The sequence below is a fragment of the Rhinolophus ferrumequinum genome, chromosome 21 (genome assembly GCF_004115265.2).
Source record: "Rhinolophus ferrumequinum isolate MPI-CBG mRhiFer1 chromosome 21, mRhiFer1_v1.p, whole genome shotgun sequence".
In the NCBI taxonomy this organism is placed as follows: Eukaryota; Metazoa; Chordata; class Mammalia; order Chiroptera; family Rhinolophidae; genus Rhinolophus; species Rhinolophus ferrumequinum.
In genome coordinates this window covers 35,549,949-35,577,042 of record NC_046304.1, presented here as the reverse complement: position 1 = coordinate 35,577,042, position 27,094 = coordinate 35,549,949, and the positions used below count along the sequence as shown (strand labels likewise).

The following is a 27,094-nucleotide window of genomic DNA, read 5'->3' as shown; positions in this document are numbered from 1 at the left end:
TTATGGGCAAGGAGCTGGCTTGTTGATTCTTTTGCAAAGGGGGGAGGTCTTGTCTGAAGAGTGTGGTCAGGATGCAATGCGGGGACCCTGAGTTCTGTGTGGTGAGCATCCCACTGGGCTGGGGTGGACACCTGGCGGTGTGGCTGGGCTGTGACCCACAGCTCTTCTTTCTTTTGGGGCCATGGTTCTGTGACACGTTTTCCACTTTGCTGCTGATTCCTTCTAAGGAGGTTGTTAGTCGGTGCCCTCCAGGGGCCTACCACCTAGAGAGGGGCTCTCCTGGCAATTGCTTTCTGGGAAGTGGCAGAGTGGGATGGAAAAATCCTTGTCTCTGGGGCCAGAATGCCTGAGTTCCATTTCTGGCTCTGCCTCCAGCTCCTGTATGACTGGGTCAGGTTGCTCTCTGGGCCTCAGTTTCCTTCCTGTGAATGGAGGTTGGCTGGGGGGAGAGCACAGTATGGTTTTCAAGATGCAGAGAGGGGTAAGCAGAACAGTCTCAAGACCTCATTCCTCCCTGCCTCAGAGATAAGAGCTGAGAAGTTAGAGGGCTGCTGTGCTCTGTGGCCTGTGGACACGGGGAGTGGGCGAGAGAGGGCAGCAGGTAGAAGGAAGCAAGGACTCCACAGCCATGCAGAGCCAAGGAGGCTGGCGGAGATGGCACTGAGGCCCCCGCCCCACTCCTGAGGGGGCTGTGGATCTCCTCACCTCCCCCAATTCTGTCCTGCGAGACCACCCAATCTGGATGGAATGGTACCTCAGCCCTCAAGGAGGCCCCAGTCTGAGGGAGCTTCAATCTAATGAGGTCAACAGGGGCCTTACCTTAGTGCCCCTCAGAGAGGAGGGACAGGCCCGGCCCTTAGGGAGTGTCCAGTCTGAGGACAAGACTGTCCTAGGGGAGCCCCTAGTCTGATGGGGGAGACATGGGCCCCGTGCTGGGATGTGCTCCCTCTGAGCAAGTGGACAGAGTCAGCCTAGGGGTGGGGGAGAAAGAAGCGCTGGCGGAGGCAGCATCTGGCTGGAACAATGCCCACCCTACCCCCAGGGCACCCAATACCCTCTCTCTCTCAAATTCTCTCCCCCTGGGGAAAGTCGCAGAAGCTCCACTGGGAGCTGCGGAGACCCAGGGTCCTCCTTCCCCCCTGCGCAACAGCTCCTCCTAGGCAGGTGAGCTCTCCCTCCCCCAGCTCTGATGAGGTCCTTTAATTAGATTCCAACTCGTTTACCAACTAAGTGGCCTTCCGTGGGTTTTAAATCTGCACAAATTGGTTTGTATTTTTCTGCCTGCATGAAGCTGTGACTGGCAGTGCCCTGCACACTCCCCTGTCTCCTGGCTCCCTCTGGGCTCTGTCGTCCCAGCTCCCAGCCCACCTAAGTCTAGATCACCAGCTTCACTGGGGGCTGGGGGGTAGCATGGGGGCATGGGGGTGGACGAGACCAGAGGATCCCGGGCCACAGTCCTTTTCCCCCTCTTCCCCACTAGCCCCAGGGAAGGGAGTCCACATGGTGACTCTTACGAAATCACTCCACTCCCTGGTCCTCAGTTTCCCTTGCTGCACTTCGAGGAACCTGCCCCAGGCCCTTCATGGCGGCTCTGTAGATCAGCGCTGGGGGCTTGGAAAGTGGCATCAGGTGTGTCACTGGCGAAGGACCACCCTGCCTCTGACACCCTTTTGCCTTGCCCACCTTCCCCACCACTGCACTGCCCACGTAGTGGTCCCTCTTGGGGGTGGGGTTCCACTTGTTCTCTGTTCTCCTTCTCACATCTAAGGGGGAGGGGAGCTGGCATTCCCTAGGGCGTCAGTAATGGCAGCTCGCCTAGCCTGGCCCTTGCCTCCTCAGTGTCCCTGCCCCCCCCCTCCGGTCACCAGGAAGTCACCTTTATCGTCTCACCATCTCCTCCGTGCTTTCAAGTCGTTTCCCTTTCCTCCCAGGCCGCCCTCCCAGGGGTTCCTGTTCCCTGCCCTCTCTGTTTTCTTTCCCAGTCCAGAAAGGCTATGCTGAGCTGCCTGATATTCAGGGGAAGTGGTGCTGGGTTGGTGGGGAATCAGAAGTATGGGGGGCAGGTGTGCGGGTTTCTGGCCCCCCTCGGTGCCAGGAGCTGGACGTGAAGCCCTGTCCCTAATTCTCAGTCCAGCTGCCTGGTCCCCTCTGATCGCCTTTCCCCCCCTACCCACCCCCACTTCTGAAGCTCTGATTGGAGTGACAGGGAGACTCAACAAGGGCACTGGGCATGAGCAATTTGGGGGGGATATTACACAGGAATGTTTACAGAAAGGCAATTGCCCGGAAAATGACTTTGGTTGCTGTGGTGTGGGGCGGAAAAGATGGTTTTAGAAAACAGACACAGACGGGCTTCTGCTCTGAGGACCCACAAACAGACAGCAAGGACAGAGGGGCATGGGCACACAAGGAGCCCAGAGCCAGGGGCACGCAAAGACAGATTCCTCCACAGGGGGTGGGCCAAGGGATGATCCCCTCACCTGACCCAGGTGCCTAGAGTCTCTGCCAAGTTTGACCTTTGACCTCTGGCCTCTGACCTCCCAGCATAGTGTGCTTCCTGACTGCAGCAGGCACCCAACAGGATGGACTTGTCAGACACAATTGATGGTGGCAGTTGCCTTCAGGCATCTCCTGGGTGACTTGGGCTCCTCTTGCTTTGGCTGCAAACAGTGGGACTGGGGGAGCCTCTAGCTGCAAATGTGTGTGTTTGGGCAAGGCACTTTGGGGTCTGAGCCAGGTCCTCCACCCTTCCATAAATCTCCATGCACTCCTCCCCTTGCCCTATCTTTAAGCCTCATTGGATCTAGCCCCAGGTCCTGTGGGCTCCCTGAGCTGGTGCCCAGCCCCCACCTATGCCCTGGATGGGGACACACCCGTGAGGCTTCTCAGCTCCCCAAGGGAGGGACCTTGACCAGCCTCCCTACCTCCAGGGAGAGGGAAACAGGGACCTGAACTTCAGATCCTGAACTCGGGGTCCCCAGAGAGTCCTTTTCTCTTTCTTTTCCTTGGCTTCTAGCTTTGCTCTTCCCTCTGCTTTCTCCCCTTCGTCTCTCTTTTTCCCTCTCCCTCCCCCTCTCCTCTTCTCCACATTCTCTTCCTCTGAAGATGATGTCATGTATGAATGTCGCCCATCGGCAGCCAGCGGACAGAGTAGATGATGACATCTGGATAAAGATGCCAGATGGGGATGGGCTTGATGACTTACCAGACGGTGTCACTAAAACTTGGGGAATCTTAATTCTCATCATGAGCGACTGTGATCTCATGTAAGAGAATGCTATTGAGGATAAAAAAAAATCACGCTCATAAATAAACGTGGAATTTGGAATCGGTAGAACAAATAACCATGTCTCCCCCTTCCCGAGCACCTGCGCCATTATCTGCAGCCAGCCACTGGGGGGCGCCCATCTCTTCCCTGGTCACTCAGCCTGGGCAGCAGTCCCTTCCCGACTGCCCAGGCTGGGAGGGCTGAGCTGAGGGTGACCAGAAATCCCCTTCCCCACTCTTCCCTTCCTCTTATTCTGGGCTGGATTTTCCCAGCCCCAGGCATCTGCCCTATAGCTTGGATCTCAGACTCAAAAATTATGGTCGGCCTGGCCTACTGAGGGTCCTTGGAGAGATGGCAAACCCTCCAGCCATAGCTTATCTCTGGGGCTCCACCAACCCCCATCCCTCAGGGGCCTTGAGTCCCAATGCCCAGCCCTTCTCCAGTGTACCCCAGTTCTGCTCCCCATCCAGAATCTCCCCACCCTCCCTCTTCCCTCAGGCTCCCTGCCTGTGCCTCTCTACCTCAGAGTCCTTCCACTCCTATGTCCCTGCCCCACTAGAATCCAGCCCTGCTTACCTTCTCAAGGCCTCCCTGATCCGCCCCAAGACCCCTGCCCGGACGGATCCCTCACTGCCCCCTGCCATTGAACAGGAAGCATCGATCTGCACGGGAGCCCACCGCTTGCTAGATTGGAATCGATCTCCCAGGCTTTTCACTGGGCTGCGCCGTCCGGGGAGGGTCGGGGATGCTGTGAGGACGTGGTGGTGGCTGCAGCAGGCACAGGGGTGATGAAATGGGGGGGCTGTTCTGCTAGGGCCCGACAGCTCTGTACCAGGAATGTCTTTCATTCAAAACAATGGACTTTCTCCTCCATTGTCTTGCCAGCTCCTCACTCAGAGCCCAAGGGCAGGGTTTAAAGGTTAACATCCCCATTTTACAGATTAGTGCCCTCAGGCTCCCAGAGGGAAGAGACTTGTTGACTGAATGGATAATTAAATGAGTGGCTAACCCCGCGCCCTCAGGGAAGGAACAGACTCTAAACCCAGGGTGTTTCTGGCCTGGGCGTTTTCTTCTTTCCCAGTGCTCTGACCTCAAGTGCTTGGGCTGGTTCAGAGAGATCAATTCATGCCTGAGCCATAAGAGCCCCCACGGACCTCCTTCTCCTGAGGGTAACTCCAACCCCACTGGAGCCCTGCAGAAATAAGGGAAATATGCAAAGGGCAGGGAGCAAAGACACTTTGGTTACACAGGCACCTCACCTCTTCCCTCAGCCTAGTTTCTGTCTTTGTTAAATCAAGCCAAGGATCTGGAAGGTTCTTAAACAGATTCTAAAGCTCTTCAAATCAAAGTCCCTCTTTCCCATCGCCCTTCAGAGACAGCAGTTGTCTCTCTTGCCCGCTCCCCTCTCTCCGACACCCCCAGAATCCAGCTCCTGCCTCACCCCTGACCCTCCCTCCACCAATGCGTGGGCACCTGAGGGGTGAGCCCTGACCTCCAGCAGGCAGGGCAGTTAGTCCTTATTGCGCTCTGCGCTCAGGCCTGCTCAGCAGCCCCCTCCCCACTTCCACTGCCCGAGTGAGATTTATGGGGCTGCAGTCATCAACAGGGCTGCCTGTGAGCACACGTCCACTGTCCGCAGCTGCTTCCTGCTCTGGTAGCCGGGACACCTTCCTGCCAGCCCTGCTTCGGCCCCTTTAATCAACCTGGAAGAGCCTGGTGACCCTGGACCTCCCCACAGTCTTTCCTTGTCTCAGGCGGGCACACTGTCCCGCCCCAGATCTCCCTGAGGAAGTGTGTCCAGAGCTCTAGGAAAGCACCACAAGCCTGGTTGACTGGCACCAGGGGAGAGGTCCCTCTGGCTCAGGCAGGGTTGGGCTGGACTCTAGAGCTCAGGGTTCCAGCAACAAGGCTGTGGGAAGAATCCAACCCTCGTCAAAGAGAAGTGTGTGAAATTCTGTGGCCTCTTGGCCACAGAGGGTCTCCTCCTGCTCTGTTATATCTGATGAGGTTGCAGACCTCTGGCTGGTAGTGAGGGTGCGCGGAAGAGGGAGGTTAAAGGTCACGAGAGGCAGCCCCCTCCTCTGGTTGGGGCTATTTCTCCAGTGCCCAGAGCATCCTCATCCTGGCCCCTCCTTCTCCTGGATGATTCTCAGGTCACTCCTTTTCAGCCACATTCATTGGCCACCTTGGCTGGCTAAGTGCAGGAACTGGGTCCCCAGGGTTCCCAGCCTTGCTCAGTCAGGAGCCATCTTCACGAATTTCCTCCCTATCAGGGAACCTTTGCACTATCCTAACTCAATATGTTTTCTGTTAACTCTTTGAACTTAAATACATGTACTTGAAAGGAAACCTTATGTCTCTGCCACCCCAAGGAATGATATCCATGAAATCAGTGGTTGGACCTTCTAGTTGGGGTGTTTCTAATCCTTATGAAAATGAAGGTATAACTATTAAACTGAGAGACAATCTCCTCTTCCCTCCTGGGGTGAACAGGAGGTGACTGGGGCCTGGCAGCAGGCCTGCGCAGTGATGTGTGGAGGAAGGGGGCTGCTGAGGGGCGGGGCTGAATGGAATCTGGCTGGGTCCCAGAATCCCCTGCCTCCCCCTCCTCTTTGGCTCCAGTTGACCCTGTGAGTCAGCCCCTGTGTGGAGCTGCGTGTGTCTGATGCAGTACCTGACACCCCCAAACCTAGACCACACTTGGGGGATGCTGTTTTGAGGTTGGTGGATTGTGGGGGTGGGGGTGTGTCAGGAAGACTGGTCATCCGCCAGTAGGAGTGATTTCTGGGGATGAGGGAGATCAACCCGTTATATACCCAGGAATATGGCGGAGGTAAGCCCTGGCAACTCCTCTGGAACCACTGTCCCTGCTGGTCTGTGGGAAGGTCAACACTGACCTTCCTGGAGGGTGGGATACAGCAGGGCTGGACTTGGGTCAGGAGCTCAGGGCTGGTGGGCATGTGGAGAAAGGATTCAGAGTTCTGGGTGGGGACCTCAACCCCCGGCCTTCTCTTTTTTTTCCGCTTCTGTGCTGTCCTTTGTCCCCTGTGCGTCTCTTATAGGTCTTGAACTTGCATGTATGTGTTGGGAGGGGAGACTCAATAAAGGGAGGGGAGTGGTCAGGGGAGGGCCCCAGGGGGAGGGCTTGAGCTGTTCTGTCTGCTTTCTTTCTCCTTTGAGTTTGTCCCAAATCCATCTCTCACTGTCATCTCTGTGCCCAGCCTCTCCTGTCTGTCCATCTGTCTGTCTCTGGGGAGGGAGGGGAAAGAAGGTGCCACGCCCCAGGCCCTGGGCCTCCTTCTCCTTGAGAAGCCCTGAGTGTGACCTTTGCCTCATCCTCCCTCTATGTTTCCTAGTCCTGGCCTCTTTCCAAGCCAACCCCCAGCCTTTAGGACATGTGTGTCCTGGACATGCTAGTCTGAGGAGGAGGCTAGGGCCCTCCACCTATCCTTAGAGGACGCTCTTGAGAGTAAAACTGTGCAGGCTCCTTTCCAGCAAGCATCTACAAGGAAACTCCCCTTCCCTCACCTGTTCACACCAGCATGAGGAAGGAGGAAGGGAATTGTGGATGAGAGGTGCCCAGGACCCCTGCTGCCACACCTTCCTTGACCTCACGGGACAGCACCTCACCTGCAGTCATTATCCCTCCAAACCCACCTGCAGAAGAGTGAGAAACGACCTGTCCTTGTTCCCACCCTCCTTGGCGCTTTAGTCTCACTTACCTCCCGAGCCCTCCTTCTGCTCCTTCTGTCCCCTAGTGAGGGGTGGGCAGCCCCTGCCTCACCCCAGGCGCCTCTCTGGCCCAACCCCAGGCCCGGTCCCACCCCTCCCCACAGTGACCCGGGTAGGGGCCGGGTAGCCTCAAACCAGGCGCACAGTGACCCCCGCTGTGTCCCCTCTCCCCTCTCGCAGATCCGGAGCGGAGCAGCCCCCCCATGCTGTCTGCGGATGATGCCGAGTACCCGCGCGAGTACCGGACCCTGGGGGGCGGGGGCAGCGGGGGCAGTGGGGGCCGGCGCTTCTCCAACGTGGGGCTGGTGCACACGTCGGAGCGCCGGCACACGGTGATCGCCGCCCAGAGCCTGGAGGCGCTCAGTGGGCTCCAGAAGGTTGACGCCGAGCGCAAGCGCGATGCCTTCATGGACCATCTGAAGAGCAAGTACCCCCAGCACGCTCTGGCCCTGAGGGGTCAGCAAGACAGGATGCGAGAGCAGGTGAGTGGGAGCCCAGCTACAGGCTGGGGGCTGGGGGGACGGCCAGTGGGCGGGGCAGAAGGTCTGATCCAGTGCTCCCCGGCCCCCAGGCTCATTCCCATTCGGAGGGGCGTCTGGGGCAGAGAAGGGGGAATGGGAGTGTTGGACAATTGCCTTGGTTGGCCTTTTGTGGAGCCTGGCCGGGGTGGGGGTGGGGAGGAGGTGGGGGCTCAGCCTCCAGACCTTTGTCTGCAATCCTGGGATTTGGAGCAAGGGATTGGGCGGAGAAAGTCCAGCCTCAGAAACTCAGGCTGTTGGACTGGGCAGAGGGGCAGGAAGGCATGTCTTGGAGGCCAAGGGAGTGGTGGGGAGGAAGAGAGGACACTTTGGGGACTGACTGTTCTGAGCCTGAGGGTCCATCCAGAGGGGCAGTTGAGATGCTTGGGGTCTGCACCTCTGGGATATCGCCCAGTGGGAGTCTAAGTAGGCTGGATGTGATGTGTTCCCAGCTGCTGCGAGAACAGAGCCCAGAACTCCTGGGGCCTTTTACCTCCTTCTCCCTGCTTCCTTTGTCCAAGACTTGCTGTGTGACTTTGAGCTAAAAGCTGCCTCTCTCTGTGCCTTGGTTTCTCTCCTGCCATCAGTAAGGTTGAGAATGGAGTTGGGGCTCCTGCCTCCAGTCCAGTACTTGTCTCATCTTCTATGGGAGGTGGTGTGCTCCCTTATCAACCTCTCCCAGATCCTTGCGTTCTGGATGTATCTCTCCATCTGAGTATGACCTTGTCTGTAGGAAAGTTCTTTCTTGGGACTAGCCTTCTGCTTACAATCCCACAGTGGTGAGGTACCCTGACTGCTGAGACTCAGGCATTATCCGCTCTGGGAAAAGGGACAGAGAGGAGGGTGGTACATCCCATCAGCATCCTTTCAGTCGAGCCTTGGGGTGTCACTTCCTGCTCCCACGCCTGTCTTGCTCTGTCTCCCCTTTCCAGATACTGCTGGGTGTGGCTGGGGGAGAGGAAGAGTGTCCTTACTCCATCCTCACTGCAGGCAACAAAGATACATTGGTGCACTTCTGATACCTAATCTGCCCCAGGACCTTATCACCTCCAGTTCTGTCTGGCTTTTGCCTTTTCCCAGCTCCAGAGTCCTCCTGGGAGCAGAGTTACAGTTGGGATAAGGGAGAGTTGCAGAGGAAGGAGATATGGTCCCTACCCTCAGGGAGCCCCCTCAGTGCATTTCCTCTGTTTGCTCGGGCTTGGGAGGAGGGGGCAGGGGCATTTGTGATCTAGATGGGGGTCAAAGGATGGTAAACTTGATATGAGGGGCACAGTATGTTGGGAGAGGGTTTGGAGGAGGGGAGATCAGGTGGGCAGGCCTGGTCAGGGCAAGCTTCCTGGAAGAGGAGGTACCTAAACTAGACTTAGAAGGGTGAAAAGGACTGATTAGGCATCAAGAAAAAGAATGTTGTTTTAAGAGTTGTGGAGATGGGAAGGAGCTGGGGAGGGGAGGTGAACATAGGCCTGAGCACAGTTGGTTTGGGGACTGGCACAGAAGTTCACCTGGCCGGTGTGGAAAGTCTCCGAGTAGGGGATGGTGGGAGGTGAGGGCCGACTGAAAAGGAGGACCAGATGGTTAATGGTTAGAAGTGCTGTGGTTGTTTTTTAGGGTGAATAAGAGGGGACAAAATGGAGGCCGGAGGCAGGAGAAGGAGAGGAAGAGGAGAGTGTGTCATGAAGGACAAAGGGAAAAGCATGGAGGGCAAGAGGGAAGACTGGGCAAGGCTTGTTTGCTGCCTGGATCTAGGAGGCAAAGACAGAAAAACCTGGGTGACAGGGATGTTGACGCCTTGGGGAGAAAGAAGAGAGTCAGGAGGGAAACGTTTGGAGGGTGGGGGACAGGAATATGAGTTTGAGGAGTGGGTAGGGCAGTCACAGGATGTCTGGTAGGCACTGTTTATGCAGCCTAAGACTCTGAAGGGACCACAGCTTCAGGAGGAGGCTTGACCAAGGTGACGGCAGAATGGAAGTGGGACCTGGCACATAAGCACAGTCACCAGGGCACAATGGAGTCTGAGAGGAGAGGGCCCGTGATGGTTGGGGGAAGGGGAAACCAGGAAGAGTTCTACATCTTGAGGAAGAGGAGAAAGGCCCAGCAGGAGGGCCCCCTGTACTTCAGAAGTCAGGAGGGATGGGAAGAGAGAAAGCCATTGGGACTGGCCAGGATCTGTGGGTCCAAAAGGGATTGAGAGCTCATTTCTCGTGGTGTGATAAGGTAATGGTCAGTTTCAGAGGAGACTGGAGGTGGAGAGGGCCGGGGACCCTTGGCCACAGACCTGTCTGGGGAGATTTGGCCAGAAAAAGATGAAGACAGCCAAAGTGGCGGCCTCAAGGGGCAGCAGGCCTGTGAGAAGATGTGGGCGTGTTTGAGGGCCTCATCCGAGTCTGACATGTTCTCTGGCACCTACTAGGCACTCAGTAAATACGTCTCGTAAGTGAATCAAAGCACAGCCACTCACTCTCAAATTCATTCCTTTATTCGATCCCTCATTCATTCCCTCTCTTAGGGGGTAAGTGGGTAGGACCTTTGGCCAGTTCACTTGCCATGGGATGCTTGGTGCCTGAGCATAGTGCTGGCTCAGTCAATGTTTCTGGAATGAATGAAGATGAATGAATTTGAGGAGGCTGAGGGGGAAAGGTCCTGGGGGAATCAAAAGGGGATAGGCTTCCAGCCTTAAGTATGGTGTGGCCTTGGGTGGGAGAAGAGAGTCGCTTCCTCTGAGATGGCAGGGAAGAGTGTGCTGTCAGAAGAGGCACAGGGCGGTGAGGGCCCCTGCAGATGGTTTCTGGTAGGAGGTGACCTCTTCAGTGAGGAAGGAATGAAGAGCTGGAGGAGGGAGAGGTGAGAAGCAGTTCCCTGTCAGAGTATACAGGGAGGGGGTTGAAAACTGAAGAAAAGGACCTCAGGGATGGGGAAGGCCCTTCCCTGGGCTCACGGAGCCCCCAGCCTGACAGGAGAGAAACATCCAGAAACAGACCAAGGAAGGGCTCTAGTTAGAGACCCAGCCTCGCCAAGGGACTAGCCAGTGTTGCAGGGTTCCTCTGGGCGTGAGCTCTGTTGCCAAATCTTGCCCCAGGAAAGCCCTTTCCTGCCCGTCACAGCCCCCCAGCGGCTCCTGCCCGCTCCCCCTAATGGGGTGTCCCCCGCTTCGCACACACAGGTTGGCGGCTGGACCGTGGACCCCGTGTGCCTCCTCAGCTCCCTCTGCTCCCACCTCCATGGCGACTCCGCCCCCTCCGGGGCTGGCCAGCCGGCCCAGGTGAGTCACCCACCTGCACCCCACCCCCCAAACCCATGGTGGAGTTTGGCTTTGGGGAGGATTTTTTTGGAGGGGGGAATATCCCGGATTTTTATTTTGCATCTCTTTCACTTAGGTAGGGTCCCCCATTTTTAGGAGACTTCTATGCCCTTTATTCTCCCCATGATTGCCTAATTCCTACCACTCCCTCTCCAAACCTGAGGTGAGATTTGGCTTTGGGGAAGGAATTTTTTGAGGGCGAATACTCAGGTTTTGAAAACAAATTTTTTGTGTTCTTTTCTCCTTTAAACAGGAGTCCCTCCCCGACCTTACCCTGTGGTTTTCAGGAGTCTCTTATTCCCTGAATTCACTCCCCGCCCCCATTGCAGATCATCTCATTTCTCTATCCCCACCCCGCCACCCTTCCATCTCTGAGCAGAACCACCTTCCTCTGATGTCTTACCATCAGGAAGTTCATTATGTCTCTCTCCCACCCTGCTTGCTGCATTCAAGGCTTAGTTTCAAAATTTTAAGAGGACATTGGCATCTGGCCATTCTGAAGTTGTCCCCTGCTTCCCCATCAAGCCTTAGTTTCCCTGATGGGAGGATGGATCTCAGCTTAGACAATCACACACTTAGACAAGGCTTAGGATCCCAGCTCAGGCATCCGAGAGAAAAACAGGCATCCGAGGCCCAAATAGGGAGGAGGACCAGAAAAGCAGAGTTACAATGGGGAAGGGCAGCCCCCCAGAGGGCCTGGACTTAAGGGCATTCAGCTGTAGGCGGCGAAGGAGGTATAGAGTCTGGGGATCCCATGGACAGTATGGGTGCCAGCTTCACTTCCTCACACACCCGGCTGTCCCTGGGGAGGAGGAGCAAACCTTGACTTTTTCAAGAATTAGGAGAAATAAAAATATGACAGCCTAGGGAAGGACAAAGCTTCAGACGTTTTTGGCCAAGTGAACTCAAGTCTAGCAACAAATTGGCATGGCTTGGCATCACTCACAGGGCATTCAGCCCACCTCCTTCCCTTGCTGTCTGCCTCATTTTGACTGAACTTTTGGGAGCAAAGATGTGTCTGTCCCAAGGCTGGATGGCAAGTGGGACAGACTTATCCTGAGTGGCCAAGTACGTGTGGAGGCCAAAATAGGGCTGAGACAGGAATGGTGATGGGGCAGAGGACAGGTGCCCTGTGCCCGGGGCATGCAGAGGCCCTCCCTAGGTGGAGTGTCTTGGGGCTAGGTAGGGTTGGGGTAATGCGGAGGAGTGAGGCTGGACTGGGTGAGCTCAGTTGTCCCAGGTGAGGGGGTTCTAGGCCTGCCCACATCTGCTCTGATGGAAGAAGGAGGAGAGCTTGAAGGGACCCTCACCCCAGAACCTTGGAATTACTGAGAAAAGTGGCTGTGCCCTGGATTTTGTCATTACTTGATACTTAATGATCACACTTTCCATTCCCCATAGCTGAGTCTAAGTCTCCTTTTTGTAAAGCGCAGGGCCAGAGACTTTCAGCAAATGCCAGAGTCACACAGCAGAGCAGGATCAGAGGCCATCAAGGAAACAGGGATCCTAGGCCTCCCAGGCTTGGCTGGGAATTGAGTCATGGGAGAACTGAGGGCAACAGTGCACAGCGGAGACTGGTGGGGAGAGGCTGTGAGCTCGAGGGTGGCGGGTCAGGAAGCAGGACACTCTCCTCCCCCCACCTTAGGTCAGACCTTTGGGGGTGGGGGCTTGGAAAGGACCCTGGGAGACCAGAGACTAGACTCCAAGCTACAGCCCCTCCCCCGCTTCCATTAGGCTGTCTAACCTCCCTCCCTCCTTCTGCAACCCGAGTCTCAGGCGGAGGGCCGGCGTATCGGGTGACCGTGGCGACGCAGCCACCAGCCTCCGCCGCTCCTCGGCGGGGCTGCGCCCGCGGGGCCGCGCCGGGGGAGGGGGCAGGAGAGAGGATGTGCACGGCGGCGCGCTGCGCCGCGCCAGGTGGAGTCGCGGTTACCGAGGCGACCAGGGCCCGGGCCGGCTCCGAGGCGGCTCTCGCATTGCAGCAAAGGGCACCGGCTGCGGCTGCGGAGGCGGCCGGGGGAGGGGAGAGCCCTGGCGGGTGGGAGTAGGGGCCACCCTCCCTACCCCACCCGACGCGGGACCTGGGGCCAGAGGCCCCGCGCATACACCTGTGGCCGCAGGTAAGGGGGAGCGGAGCGGCTGCGGGGGCCGGGGTCGCCACCTCCGGTTCTGCGGGGAGTGGGGGCACAAAGATGGGGGGGCCGGCTCCGCATCTCCGTCGGGGGTGTGGGGTGCGCAGGACGCTGCGGTTCCGGATCCCTGAGAAACGCCCCCTCCCCTCCCCCACTGCATTCGCAGCCTTCCGCGTGGGCCAGGCCCCCACCCCGAAATGCGGCGGGCATCCCCTCCCCCAACGGCGCAAAGTCATGACCTTCTCGGGGTGCGCCCTCGCCCCGCGCAGCGCAGGTCCCGCAGCACCCCCCCTCACACACACCGCATTGGGAAGGGGTAGGAGGTGAGGGTGTCTGGAGCACACTTAGGGGAGGGCCAAGCATGTGCGTGGTGGGAGGTGGCGCCCGCGGGCGCGTTGCGTAGTCCCAGCCTGGGGGGCGGGTGTTTACGTGGACGCGTGTTCACAGTTGAGAGGTGGGTGTGTGCGCCAGTGCCCGCGGAGCCAGGGGATTAAGGAACTTGTCCGCCCTCCTGGAGGATGCGCGGTAGGGACTCTAGGTCAAGGAGGGGGTCACGCACTCCTTGCAAGGGACATCTGCCCAGGGGAGGAGGAGACCTCCGTTGTCTGGCTTGGCTAAGGCTCCCAGGGTCACAACTCCGCCCTCGTAGGGCACAGCGTGAGGGAGAAGGGACCAGCTGCTAGAGGAGAGCAGAACCCCACTAAGGGCGTCTAGGGTAGGGGAGGGAGGGAGTTAACTCCCCAGACCCTTGAGGGAAGGAGCTGTTTCCTCTTCCCTCCAGGGAGTGTGAGGACTCCCTGGCTTGCTTCCTTGAGTCTCAGAGCTCTCCCTCCCCCTTTTTTGAAAGCCTCATCCCTAGAGAGTGGATGGAGGGCTTCCATCTTATCCTCTTAGAACACCTCTCATTTTCTCTGGCCCCTGTACGATTCATCCCTACAGTGAATACCGGTGGCAGGGTTTCTCCTACTCACTCCTTTCAGTTATTTTGCTTTCTCACTGTCCTCTGAGAAGGGGAGACCCCTCCATGAGTAGAGGGAGGAAAACAGCTTCCCTTGGTATTGGAGGTTTTTGCTTGGGCTGGGAAGTCAGACCTGTCCTGAGCCCTTCCTGCCCTCTGCTTCCCTTGGAGTGGAGGGTGTTCCTGGTGCTGGGAAGTCCCCAGGGAAAGGGCCCAGAAGGCTGAGCAGTGCTGGGTACCCGGAGATGGAGGGAGTGGTGCCAGATGAGAGTATTCAGAGACATCCCCCTCCTCCTGTGGGCCGGTCCTATTTTCTTCTCACTCATTCATGGCTGAATATTTGTTGAGGGCCTGCTATGTACCAGGCACTGTGATAGGTATGGCAGGAGGAACAGACAACCAAAGAAAAGCGTGAGGAGGTAAAGGGTGCCGGAGGTTGGATGGGGAGAGCCCCACCTTAACCATGGAGGAGTCCTCTCCTCTGTCACCCAAGGCTGCCCCATGGGTTTAACACTCTGTAAGGAGACAGGGGATGGACCTCTTCCCACTACAGTTTCCCCACTCCAAGGACACTAAGTTGCCAAGAGACTATCTCATTCCTGCTGAGAGAGGATCATTCTTCCCGCTTTCCAGAGAGGATGGAGAGCAGGATTCACTTAGTGTACTCCACAGGCTAGAGCTCAAAGTCCCAGGACTCTGATTGCAGCCTCGTTCCAAGTTCGCCAATCACAAACACAGCAACTCTTCCATCTTTACCCTCTAATGGCACTTGGCTGGCCTTTTATGTGGCACTGATGCTACCCAGTCCTCTCCCCTGACCCCAGATTGTGAACCCTCCCTTCCAGCTCTGACTGCCCCGTGGATGTGCCCAGCCTTGGGACCCCCGGGCAGGCCCATGCCCATGTTGAGGGCATAGCCAATGTAGCTATAGAGAGGTCCCATCCCCGTCTCCCTCCCAGAGGCAGGAGGTAGGCCCCAGCCATCTGCACACACTGAGTTGGATGTGTTGACATTCAGGGCTGGGGCATCTTCTGCCTCTTCTGAATCTGGAGTGTACCTACCTGACACGTTATGTCTGGGACACCATAGGCATGGGATAATAATCCAGGTGGCCAGAGGCACCTGGCTTGGCTGGTGGGGAGAAGGAGGGATGAGACTCTCTCTTTGTATGTGTGTGTACTGCTTTGTGTGTTTCTGCAGTTGATACGTGTGTGTGTACATACGTGTATGTGTGAGTGAGTATCCATAGCTCCGTGTGTTTCTATGACTGTAGGGGATATTGAATGGTACTGGTACCTCTGTTGTTTCTGTGACTAGAGTGGTGCTTGTGGCAGTTTGTGTGAGCAAGTCAGGGTCCTGTAGGGGGTGCATGTTTGTGTAAGAGTAGCAGTGGGCTATGTATAAATATCTGTCTCTAAGTTTGTTTCTGGGGTTGTTTCTGACTGTGGAGGGCTTCTCTCTAAGTGCTTGTGTCCCTTTGTGGGTGTGTTTTGCTGCTCTGGGTGTGCTTGTGGTGATGTCCTATCGAGAATGTCTGAATGTCTGTTTGCAGCTCAGCGTGGGCCTGAGTATTGTGGGGTGCTGTGGATGGCCCATGTGTACCCGGTATAATGGTGGTGGTGGACGAGGGATGGCAGCCTTTTCTGCAGAGCCGTCCATCACTGCCAGGGCTGTAGACATGACTCTTACCAAAAACCTCCCCATGCCCTCTGCCCGGCTCTTCTTGCCTCCAAAATGTCCACTCCCTTTGTTACCCCTCCCCTTCCCAAGGCCACAGGCAGCTGTGGCTAGAGCCTGTTTCTCCAGCCTCTTGCCTCCCCGTTCCTCTCCTCAGCACCTGTGGGCATCCCCTGGCACCCATGGGAGTGGCATATGTCCATCAGTTAGTCCAGGCTTTGGTTAGGGCACAGACTTCGCTCTCCCCTTCCCCTCCCTGGCAAGTCAATATTGTTTGCATCTCTGAGAGCCAGTGCTGGAGGGAGGTGGACTTTGTGGCTCAGACGGGGATGGCCCTGGCAAATGAACCTCTTGACCCCAGCCATAGCCCGGCATCACTGCCACCCTAAAGGTCTAACTCAGGGAAAGCCTCCCTGCCAGCAGTGCCCCTCCACGCAGGCCTGTCCACCTCCTATTTGTCATTAAAGCATTCAGGTGGCCCAGAACAGCCTACTGTTTGTTCTTCTCCCATTGGGGGCCCTCGACGTCCCTCTCCTCTGCCACTGGCTCTGAGGCTTGGGGAATCTTGTTTGCTGGTGCCAGGCACCCCAGGGCCAGGCCATCTGCTGCCTCTGTCTTCCTGCTGAGGCTGGCACCGGTCCGCAGGGTGCCGTCAGCTTTGCCAAGAACCAACCCAGCCTCCGGGCCACTCCTTCCTGTCCTTAGCCATCTGGAAGGACCTTCTGGCCTCCAGGGAAGGCAGGGTGACCTTTGGTTATTGTGAATGAGGAGGAATCTGAGGCTTCTCGTTCTCGGGATGTAAGGAGACCTCCTCTCTCATCTCTCCGGCCATAGGATCTGTCCACGCTCCCAGTCTCCCCAGCTCCTGTTGTCCATGGCTCCCCATCCATTGCCCCTTGCTGTGAGGTGACTGGCATCTGTCCACCTTTCTCTATAATCCAGGTCCATTATGTTAACAGGCCTCCCTGCCCTGGCCTTGGTCCCCAGCCTCCCTCTTCCATTCCCTGCCCCATCAACCTTCCTGGGGTCCAGTTCTGACTCCACTCTGCTTCCCTCAAATGCTTTCTGCTTGTCCAACCTGTTAAGTCTACATACTTTTGCTTGGCATTTAAGCCTCGGCATCTGGCCCCAGCTCCCTCTTTGTAGCCTAATCTACTTTCCCAGGCCCTGCATGCCAGCCAAACTGGATGACTGACTATTCCCTCAACACACTCTCCGCCTCCCTGCCCCAGGGCACTTGCCCCCACTGTCCCCTGTGCTCAGCATGCATTTACCCAACCTGAGCTGCTCCTTTTTCAAGACCTAGCTCAAATGCCACCTCTTCTGGCAAGTTTTCCCAGGCCTGTCACAACCAGATGCCATTTCTCTGACCCCGCAGTTCTGATTCATCTGCCATTATCTCGTGGGTTCTCTGTATCACTGTCATCTGCGCCGTTTCCCACCTGTACCTCTGAGGACAGTTACTAGAATGTGTGGCTTGTAAACATCTGGAATGGCTCTCCCCCGCCCCCACCAACAAGCCTGGAGCCTTCTCAGGGCCATCCTGGATCTCAGCAGAAAATGGGGTGTACAGTCATAGCATCCTTGCTGCTCCTGGGAGGGTGGAGGGCCCGTGTCCTAGGGCTGAGTGCTAAGCTCCAAGGGTCTCAAACCCTCCCCTGCCCCTACTCTCCCCACCCAGCCCCTCATAACCATCTCTTCTCTTATTTCCATCAGCAGCCAAACTACTGGAGTTTCAAGGTCAGTGCGTGGTGCTTCTGCTTCTGTGACAACTGCATGTGCTGTCCCGCCCTGCCCCTCCCTGCACATGCTTTGCACAGGGATGTGCGTCTGTATGGGACCGTCTGGTACGGGCGGAGGGCCTTGGGGCTGTAGGCTGCCGCTGCTGCTTTGAGAGTCTGGGTTCGCCTGCCAGGGTCTTGTGGATCCATTGTGGGAGTTTGGGCCACCCCTGCTGGGGATCCGAGCTGGACATCCTCAGGCTTCCCTAGGCCGCGAGGGACATTTTAAAATGAGTGAGGCTGCCTGATTTCTCCCCAGCTTGGGGAGATTGCTGCCTCTGAGGCAGGAGCCTGGACCCCATGATCTTGTTGAGGGCTCTGTTCTCTGAACTCAGATTTCATCTTCTAGGAAGGCCCTGTGATTGTGATGGGTCCCTCATCCCTTTCTTACTTTCCACTATGGGGAGCTGGTCAGTGCCAGGCAAGAGACTTACAGCCCTGCACCCCAAACCTGTTGCCCAAGTGGAAGGCTAAGCTCAGGGATGGGTGACTTCCTCCCTCCCCTGGAGGGTCTGGATTATCTGCAGCTGGAGAGCTCTCTGCCCCTCCAAGGGCATCCTGCGGACTGGGGGAGCACCCTTGGGTGCCCCCTCCATCTTCCCTGGCACCCAGGCCCAGAGCTGAACCAAGTTAGACTGCTCCTGGTGCCCTGGAGTCTCCAGTCCCCCAATTCCCAGGCATCATAACAGGGGGTGGGAGGCATCCATCCCAGACTCCCTAAGTGTCATCTTGCTCCAAGCGTCTTGTTTGTATACATTCTCCTAGAGAGAAATCCTTGAATCGGAAAGTCATGGAGTCAGAATCATGGCATCAGGCATAACCTTTTTGGAGGAGGCAGGAGTGTAGTGGTTCAGTGTCCAAGAGCCAGACTACCTGTGGTGACTTCTAGTCTGCTACTAACTAGCTAGGTGACTTGAGACAAGTTCTACAATCCCTTGGGCCTTGGCTTCTCCTCTGTAAAATAGAACAACAATATCTGCATCATAGAGCTGTTGTAAAGAGAGAAGAAACACTGCATGTGCCAAACACAGTGCCTGGCTCGTAGGGAGCTTTACAGGGTAGCTTACCTCATTCACTAGAATCATGGACACTGACATGATTCCCAAATCAGAATCACCTTGGGAACTGGTTGAAAATCTTGAATCCCAGGCACCAACTCTGAGAGATTCGAATTCAGTGAATGTGGGGGTCCTGCAAAGTGTTTTTAAAAGCTCCCAAGTGATGCTGCCCGTCTGTGGACAGCTTCTGGGAACTTCAAAGTCTGATGGCCCCACTCAAGGTTTCCTCTGCCTGATCTTTGACCAGGAGTCATGGCTCCTCCCAGGAACACCTCCAGTGGCAGGTGCTCACGGCTTCTCATGGCAGCCCTTTTCCTATCTTTGGGGAGCTCTGTTTGAATTACTGTTTTGTTCTCTTGCCATCTCCCTTCTAATAGGGAAGTCCTTCTGGATGTCTCACTTTCCTCTGCCCTGTTGTCTCAGCCCAGGGATGGAGAGAAGTGCTAACAGGCTTTCTCTCTTCTCAAGAGGGTTTTCTACAAAGGCTGTGAGAATGGAAAGGTGCCCTTGGGGCCAGGATGGAGACAGGAACTGGCAGGGCAGGGAATGCCGGCATCTCTTTCCCTTGGGTAGAGCCCCGCCTTCTTAGCAGTCAACAGTCCCTAGGATCCCTGCCCCCCTACATTCTGGCCCCTGTTCCATCTACTTACTGGTAACTCACTTGTACCCCCATGCACTGTAGCCACCCCCTGCTTTTCAGCCCTGCTAGCTGCTCATTCTGCGTGAACTCTGTAGCCCCTCATCCACACCAGCTTGTCAATCATTGACCTTCCAGTTGCTTGGCAACCCCATGGCCACCAGACCAGGCCTGGTTCCCCACACGGCCTTGCGGCTGAGGTGAGAGAGGGGTACAGGCTGGCACTGGTGGTCAGCCTAGATCTGAGCTGCAGGGTCCAAAGTCTGGGCACGGGCATCTGCCTGTCCCCCCAGTTTCTACACTGCCTCCCTGCTCCCCAGACCCATGCCCACCCACTGGTCAAGGTATTGTGCTTGAGGTTGGATGCCCCCTGAGGTTCCCAAATCTGGCCTTCCACATCCCTAAGCCTTCGAGGACACTTTGGGGACAGCTGGGCACATTGCCCATCAGAGAAAGATACTCTCTCTTTTCGAGAGTGCTAATCCGATTGGAACATTAAATTGAATTAATATAAAGATGGAGATTAATTAGAGGTTAATCAGGATTTGGGGAAGGAGAGGGCTGGGGAGGAGAATAAATGATTCCTTTTTAGAGGCACTTTCACTGTTTTTTAAAAAATTATAAAAGTCATATATTCTGATTGTGCGAAATTCACCCAGCAGAAAAATGTATAGAGTAAAACGAAAAAGCTGTCTCAACCCTGAGGTAACCAATGTTAATGGTTTTAAGTGATTCATTGTTAAAAGTAGGCAATTTGTTTTATAGGAAAATACAATTGGGCAACATGGTTTTTTTCTCGATAATATATGTATATGTAACACATATATGTATATAATGTACATAACGTGGAATGATATAGATCTGATTCATGATCGTTCTCCTTTAAATAAATGAGTTTCTGACATCAACTAGGTTTGAGGGGAGGGGTTGGGTGGCAGGAGCTGCGGCCTGAGTGACAGCTGTAGCCATCAGCCAAAAGTAGGCTCTTAAAGTGCAATAGAAATCATGGTGAACCCTTCCCCAAGGAAAGAGTATTCAAACTGTCCCTAGGGCAAGGAATGGTCACTGGGTGACACCTTTCCCTAGCCCCAGCCAGATATCACCCTCAGCTGTAGCTTCAGGGCTAGAGGCTGTTGTGTTGGGTTCTAGGAGAGGCCTTTCCAGGAGGCGAGTGGTTGGCTGTGTCGCAGCATGTGCTTTGCAGGGAGGGGCTCAGGGCTGTCACTTATGCTATGTGCGTGTGTGGATCACACCAGGCTTAGCATGTGCACTGCATGTACTAGGCAGGTAGTCTGTTTGAAACTGGGGCCCAGCTGGTTTTGGTGGGTTTGGGATGTTTTGCCCAGTCACCCTAAGTCAAGGACTTTGTGCCCAGCTCTGTGAGTCACCCTAAGTCAAGGACTTGACCCCCCAGAGCTGGGATCCCGGGGTCCCTAGCTCTCTTTGCTTTCTCCCTGGGCCCTGCTTTCCACCCCCACCCCAACCCTCTGAACTCCATGAAGGATAAATTCATTGCTCACAAACCCGCCGCTTAATTAATGTCTGGAACTAATGCCCCAATTTGCTCAACAATTCTGCTGCTCACCTTGGTGACAAATTTGTGTTGTTCTTTGGAAGCTTAAAATAGCAGGCGTGCCCATGGCTCCCCCTCAGATGGTTTCTTGTCTGGCTTCCCAGAGAGGCTGATCCTTTACCCACTCCTTACCTGCTGGTTGTCCTAGGGAGACCAAGACCCCTAGAGGTTGGGAACTCTCCTGCAGCCACACAGCTTGTCTGAAATCCAGGAGACCCTCCTGTGTGTGTGTCGCTGGCTGGTGGGGGTTCTTCAGGCCCGAAGGGGGGCAGCGGGCAGAGAAAGGGGCTCATGCTCCATTCCTCTCATCCGCCCTGCTCCTGCAGACCCGCAGCTCACGCCACACTCAGGGAGCCCAGCCCGGGCTAGCAGACCAGGCGGCCAAGCTGTCCTACGCTTCAGCTGAGTCGCTGGAGACCATGTCGGAAACTGAGCTGCCTCTGGGCTTCAGTAGGATGAACCGCTTCCGACAGAGCCTGCCCCTCTCCCGTTCTGCCAGCCAGACCAAGCTGCGCTCTCCAGGTAATGCCTGCCCTGTCCATCTTCCTCCTGGCTACTGGCTCCTCCCTCTGCTCTGCTTGCCTGGAACTCTCTTCATCCCCTTTCCCATTCCATCTCTTTTCAGCCATCTTTCTACCAAGCCTCTCCCTCCCTTCCCCATCTCTCCCCCCCCCCAGCAGCCTCCTCCCCTCAGGGCCTCTCCCTCCTCAGCAACTCTTCCCAGCCCTTCCCAGCTTCTCTCTCACCCCTCTCTCTCTCAGCATCCCCTGACCTATTCCCCTCTCTCTCCTCTTCTTCAGCAGTCCCCTTTCCTTCTCCCCCTTCTCCCTCTTAGCAACGACTCCCCCTTAGTTTCTGTCCCCTGTTCCAGCCCCCAAGTCCTTTTCCACGGTCAGGCTCCAAGCTGTCTGGGGTTGAGAGGCTGGCAGCATGAGGAGTGCCTGGGTGCACCTGCACTCTGGGGCAGCGTCCGGCCTCAGACCTTGCCTCTGTGGGACCAGCACGGCTTCCGAAGGCCCCCCTCGCTCTCCTGGACGGCAGCCTGGTGGTGGTGGTGGCACTGACAGCGAGGGTGGCATCTCCTTCGCAGGGGTGCTGTTCCTGCAGTTCGGGGAGGAGACTCGGCGTGTGCACATCACGCACGAGGTCAGCAGCCTGGACACGCTGCATGCACTCATCGCGCACATGTTCCCGCAGAAGCTCACCATGGGCATGCTTAAGTCGCCCAACACCGCCATCCTCATCAAAGACGAGGCTCGCAACGTCTTCTACGAGCTGGAAGACGTCCGGTGGGCGTGGCCCCGGGGGAAGGGTGGGCTTCTGTTTACTCCTCCTCCTAGAGGGGCTCGACTCCGCAGGCCATTCCCCAGCCCCCCCACTCTGCTCTCTTCCTACCACCTTTCCTTATTCTTCCCAGCCCTACCCCTTCCCTTCTAAATCATACCCCCCTTCCCACCCCCCCTGTCGTTGGCTCGAGCTAACCTGAAACTGGTGCATGAGGCCGAGGAAGTGGACGGGGTGGAAGCTGCTGGGTGTGTGTGTTGGTGGCAGGCACTCTGAGGCACGAGATCTAGTGAGCAAAGACTTAGGAAGGGGTTGGGGCCCCTGGCCCCTCTTGCCACCCCTCTTTCCTCTGCTTGGAGTAGCCACCCTTCCTCAATACAGGTCTGGGAGGTGGTGACACTCTGAACCTCCCTGTCCCCCTCCAGGGACATCCAGGACCGCAGTATTATCAAGATCTATAGGAAGGAGCCACTCTACGCCGCTTTCCCTGGCTCACACCTTACCAACGGGGACCTCCGGGTATGGCTGGGGGTGCCCAGGGCATTAGGGAGGCTGGGCAGATGGGGTCCAGGGGCACAGCTTAGTCAGTTGTCACCAGGGACAACAGCCCGCTTTGGAGAAGAAGACTTAGAGGCTGGAGCGGAGGAGGCCTCCATTAATTGTGGCGTCTTGAAAGAGTCCCTGCTCGTTCACCTGCCACTTGCCCTTCCTTTCTGCTCAGGATTTCTCCAACGAACCTCGAGATATTCTAGATAGCTTCTCTCAGGAGCCACTCCTTCCCCACCCGTCACCGTAGGGTGGGCTGCGGGTTGCCCTTCTGGTGCCTCTCCATCTGCCACTTCTTCCTCCATTCTGGGATCCCTGATGGGAGAGGGACCCAAATGCAGCGGGAGCGAGGGAAGGCAGAGAACAGAAGGGACTTCCTAAGTATCAGGGGGGAGAATGCTAACTCCTCAAGCAAGGGGCAAGGGACCCCCTTTGTAACCAGTCTTGTGGGGTTCCGGGACTTTTCTACACAGAGAGAGATGGTGTATGCATCGCGGGAGTCGTCGCCCACGCGGCGCCTCAATAACCTGTCACCTGCGCCGCACCTGGCGTCGGGCTCGCCACCGCCGGGGCTGCCGTCCGGGCTGCCTTCGGGCTCGCCGTCGCGCTCACGCCTCTCTTACGCCGGGGGGCGTCCGCCCTCCTACGCCGGCAGCCCGGTGCACCACGGCACCGAGCGGCTGGGAGGCGCCCCCGCCGCCCAGGGCGTCAGCCCCAGCCCCAGCGCCATCCTGGAGCGGCGCGACGTGAAGCCGGACGAGGACCTGGCGGGCAAGGCGGGCGGCATGGTGCTGGTGAAGGGCGAAGGCCTCTACGCCGACCCCTACGGGCTGCTCCACGAGGGCCGTCTGAGTTTGGCGGCTGCCGCGGGCGACCCTTTCGCCTACCCGGGTGCCGGTGGCCTCTACAAGCGCGGCTCAGTGCGCTCGCTCAGCACCTACTCGGCCGCGGCGCTACAGTCCGACCTGGAGGAGTCCCTGTACAAGGCGGCGGGAGGCGGCCCGCTCTACGGCGACAGCTACGGCTTCCGCCTGCCGCCCTCGTCGCCTCAGAAGCTGGCAGACGTGGCGGCGCCCCCGGGAGGTCCCCCGCCACCCCACAGCCCCTACTCGGGACCACCCAGCCGTGGCTCGCCGGTGCGCCAGTCCTTCCGCAAAGACTCGGGTTCTTCCTCGGTCTTCGCAGAGAGCCCTGGAGGCAAGACCCGAAGCGCTGGTGGCTCCTCCACGGCTGGAGCCCCGCCTTCCGAGCTCTTCCCAGGGCCTGGAGAGCGCCCACTTGTTGGGTTCGGGCCGCCTGTGCCAGCCAAGGACACGGAGACCAGGTGAGGAACACTCTCAAGGCCTCAGGGCCGTGGGAATGCGGCAGCATCGTGGACAGGCGGCCTCGCAGAGTCCGTTGCAGGATTGTGTCCTGGATTCTGAGACCCAGGAGTCCTTTGCAGACCTGGAGTAGTCTAGACGGGTCTCCAGGGTATCCTGAACGTGGCAGGGAAGGCACTGGAGAGATGGACATGCGATTTTCCTTCTCTCCGCAAGACCTGAGGGGGCCCTAGACAGGAATGTGGAAGACTGTGTTTGCATCCATTCTCTAAACCTCAGTTTCCCTAACTAAAATTGAGGCTGAACCAACACTCTTTAGCGCCTTTCTCGCTGCGGCGCAGAATTTACATCCATGAGAGCTGTCCAGCACAGGGGCGGCTGAAGTCCACTGGGGAGGGGGTGCTGGTAAGAAAAAGGGATGGGGAGAGAGACGCATTCAGTTCGGTAGCCTCCAATCCGGAGAGTTCTTGCCAATCATTCAGCTCCCTTCTAAGGGTGCATGGCTGGAGGAGGTAGTCAGGGCACCAACCTGTCCCCCTCCGCTCTCAAGCGGCTCTGCTGAGAGGTGAGAAGTGATTTACATTCACAGAGCTCTCTTGTGGTCTGTGTGTCAGGAAGTGCACTGGGTACTGCCAGTGCCAAGTTGGGCAAACCCAGTTCCTGCCCTGGTTAGTGGGGGAGACACATTAAAAAAATACTTCCTTTCAGAGGGTGTACAGGGATTTTTCAAGGCTGCTGGGGACTCTGGGATGGCTTCAGAGAGGAAGTAGGAAAGCGGGCATAACAGGCAAAGGGAAAGTATGCGGAAGTACAGAGGCCAGAGTGGGACCTATCTCATTTGTGAAGAAAGATGAGACAGCAGAGGGAGGGGGTGACTGTCAGAGGGAGAAGGGCATTACCAATATTATATGGGGGGGGGCCTGTGGACTTGATCCTTGAGCATTGGGGCTCTTTGGATTGTCTGTGTATTGGTGGCTGGGAAGGAAATGGTATTTCCTCTAATTACCAACCTTAGGAATGGGGGACTGGGGAGGAGGGACCCCATGCCCCGAGAAGTGGTTGCTCAAAGCCACCATCCTCCCCAGGGAGCGCATGGAGGCCATGGAGAAGCAGATTGCCAGTCTCACAGGCCTGGTGCAGAGTGCCCTACTACGAGGCTCGGAGCCTGAGACGCCCAGGTGAGGCACTTCTCCCAACACCACTGCCAGGGCTTGTGGTTGGGGCAAGATGAAGGGGAAGTGGGCAGCAGAAGCCCTGGGCTCAGCTCTGCCAGTGTCTCATCATGTGACTCTGGGTGAGTCCCTTCCCTTCTCTGGGACTCCGTCCTGATATCAGGGGATGAGATTATGTTAAGGTCTCACCCAGGTTTGGCTTTCTGGGGCCAGCCTGGAGCCTCTGGTAGCCATCTTTCCCCTGTGCCACAGTGAGAAGATCGAAGGCTCCAATGGAGCAGCCACCCCCTCAGCACGTGAGTGATCCTTCCCCCTTTCCCCGCAGGGCCTTAAACTCGGGGAGCCTCAGCTTCCTAATCGATAAAGTGGGAATTAAACAATAGCTATATCACCAGGCTTTAAAGGATAGATGAGTAGTCTCACCTTAGCCCAAGATGTCTTTGCTCTGGCACTTTGCTCCCTACAGAAGGGCTGCCCACCATTTGGGGCAGGGAGTCAGAGCCACGTGCCTCTCTGGCTACTGTGTGGGGAGGCCCTTGCCCCAGCCTCTCCCAGGCTCACGATTTGTTCCATCCTCGTCCTTCTGCAGCCTGTGGGTCAGGCGGCCGGAGCAGCGGGGCCACCCCAGTGTCCGGCCCTCCCCCACCCTCAGCCAGCAGCACCCCTGCGGGACAGCCCACTGCCATCAGCCGTTTGCAGATGCAGCTGCACCTGCGTGGCCTGCAGAACAGCACCAGTGACCTGCGCGGCCAGCTTCAGCAATTGCGGAAGCTCCAGGTACCGCCCCCCTCTGGGGCCTCTTCCCGTACCCCGCCCCCTGAAGCCCGGCCCCACCAGAACCCACCTACTTGCGCTGAAACTTCTTCCCAAAAGTCCCGCCCCATTCCCTAATCGCTCTTCAGAGTCCGCTGCTTACACGGTCCATCTCTGAACGCTTTCTCCGCTTGCCTTTCCTTGAGTTTCTGCCCCTTCGCTGAATTTCTGAGCTCTCATCAAACCTCCACCGCTCCCCCGTGTCCTCTTCACAAAACCCTCCTTCCCCTTCCTTGAATCCTCACTGCTCTCCTGGAGCTCCAGTCCACCCCACTGAACCGCCTCCCCCGGTCAGTACTCTGTGGTCCCAGTTCCTTCCAGTTCAGCATTCCTTTCCTCCCTTCCCTACCTTGAGCGAGAGCCCTTCCCCCAGGTCCCCTTAGCTCCCTCTTCCCCTCAGCTACCCTGCTTTGCCCCACCTGGCAGATGGTCCCACCAGTCAGGAGCCTGGCATCGCTGTGCCCGCTCCTCCAGAGGGCCCCAGAGCCCTTCAGGTGAGAATAATGAGTAGAGACAGGCTGGAGAGGGGGCAGAGTTACCATCTGGGCAACGGGTAAGATCTCGCCTGCCCCCACCATTGCCCCAACTCGGCCTCAGGACTGGGTTCGAGCGTTAAGTTAGTCTTCCCATCCCAGCCACGGAAACTCTATCAACCCCCGTGCTTGAGTCAAATGTAGCCGCATGGTCGGTAGGGGCCTTCATAGGATCACTCCCTGCCCCCCAAATATTCCCATCCGGTTTTCCTGCCTCAGTACTTCCCCAGCACGTAAGCTTCTCCGCCCCCTACCATCCCAGCCCTTCGCTGCTGCTCTTGTTCTTAGTCATGCAGCCGCACCTTCAGCTTGGCCCAACTCAGTACTCCTTCCTCCACTATCCCCAGGCCGTTTTCCTCCTGCCTTTATTCTTCTCCAGAATTTAGCTCTTGGCCTCTGCCCCCCACCATCCCACCCTTTTGCTGCTGCACAGTCACAACCGAGTAGCCGCATCTGCTGTGGAATCCGCCCGGCATAGGGCAGCCCTCTGTCCACCTCCTCCCGGCCCTTTCCCTGCTGCTTGCCTCCATCCCCTCCCACCCCAGTCGATCGGTTCCTCTGCGTCCCGCAGCTACAGAACCTGGAGTCTTTGCGCGCGCTGCTGAAGGGCACAGAAGCGGAGCTGAGCATGCGCGTGTCAGAGGTGGCGCGGCGGCATGAGGACCCGCTGCAGCGACAGCGCACCCTGGTGGAGGAGGAGCGGCTGCGCTACCTTAACGACGAGGAGCTCATTACCCAGCAACTCAAGTGAGGCTGGGCCCCGCTGCGGAGGGAGGGCTGGGGTGCGGGCTG

The 27,094-nt window shown here is 57.1% G+C and overlaps 1 protein-coding gene across 20 annotated transcripts in view; it reads left to right on the top strand.

Annotated features, from left to right (window-relative positions):
* SRCIN1 (SRC kinase signaling inhibitor 1) overlaps positions 1 to 27,094 on the top strand; it is a 69,865-nt gene that overhangs the window by 19,191 nt on the left and 23,580 nt on the right. For 11 of the 20 annotated variants that reach the window (XR_004421273.1, XM_033089817.1, XM_033089821.1 and 8 more), the window contains 11 exons: positions 7,181 to 7,482; positions 10,679 to 10,777; positions 17,300 to 17,323; positions 20,959 to 21,154; positions 21,723 to 21,921; positions 22,342 to 22,435; positions 22,936 to 23,786; positions 24,870 to 24,962; positions 25,209 to 25,252; positions 25,546 to 25,733; positions 26,874 to 27,049. Coding sequence is in view for 19 of the 20 variants with exons in the window: in XM_033089817.1 (XP_032945708.1) it covers positions 7,181 to 7,482; positions 10,679 to 10,777; positions 17,300 to 17,323; positions 20,959 to 21,154; positions 21,723 to 21,921; positions 22,342 to 22,435; positions 22,936 to 23,786; positions 24,870 to 24,962; positions 25,209 to 25,252; positions 25,546 to 25,733; positions 26,874 to 27,049 (2,266 nt within the window). In the remaining variant the exon portion in view is untranslated. Of the gene's footprint in view, positions 1 to 7,180; positions 7,483 to 10,678; positions 10,778 to 12,602; positions 12,937 to 17,299; positions 17,324 to 20,958; positions 21,155 to 21,722; positions 21,922 to 22,341; positions 22,436 to 22,935; positions 23,787 to 24,869; positions 24,963 to 25,208; positions 25,253 to 25,545; positions 25,734 to 26,873; positions 27,050 to 27,094 lie in introns of those variants that run through there. The other 9 variants (XM_033089824.1, XM_033089810.1, XM_033089823.1 and 6 more) reach the window with 7 other exon arrangements.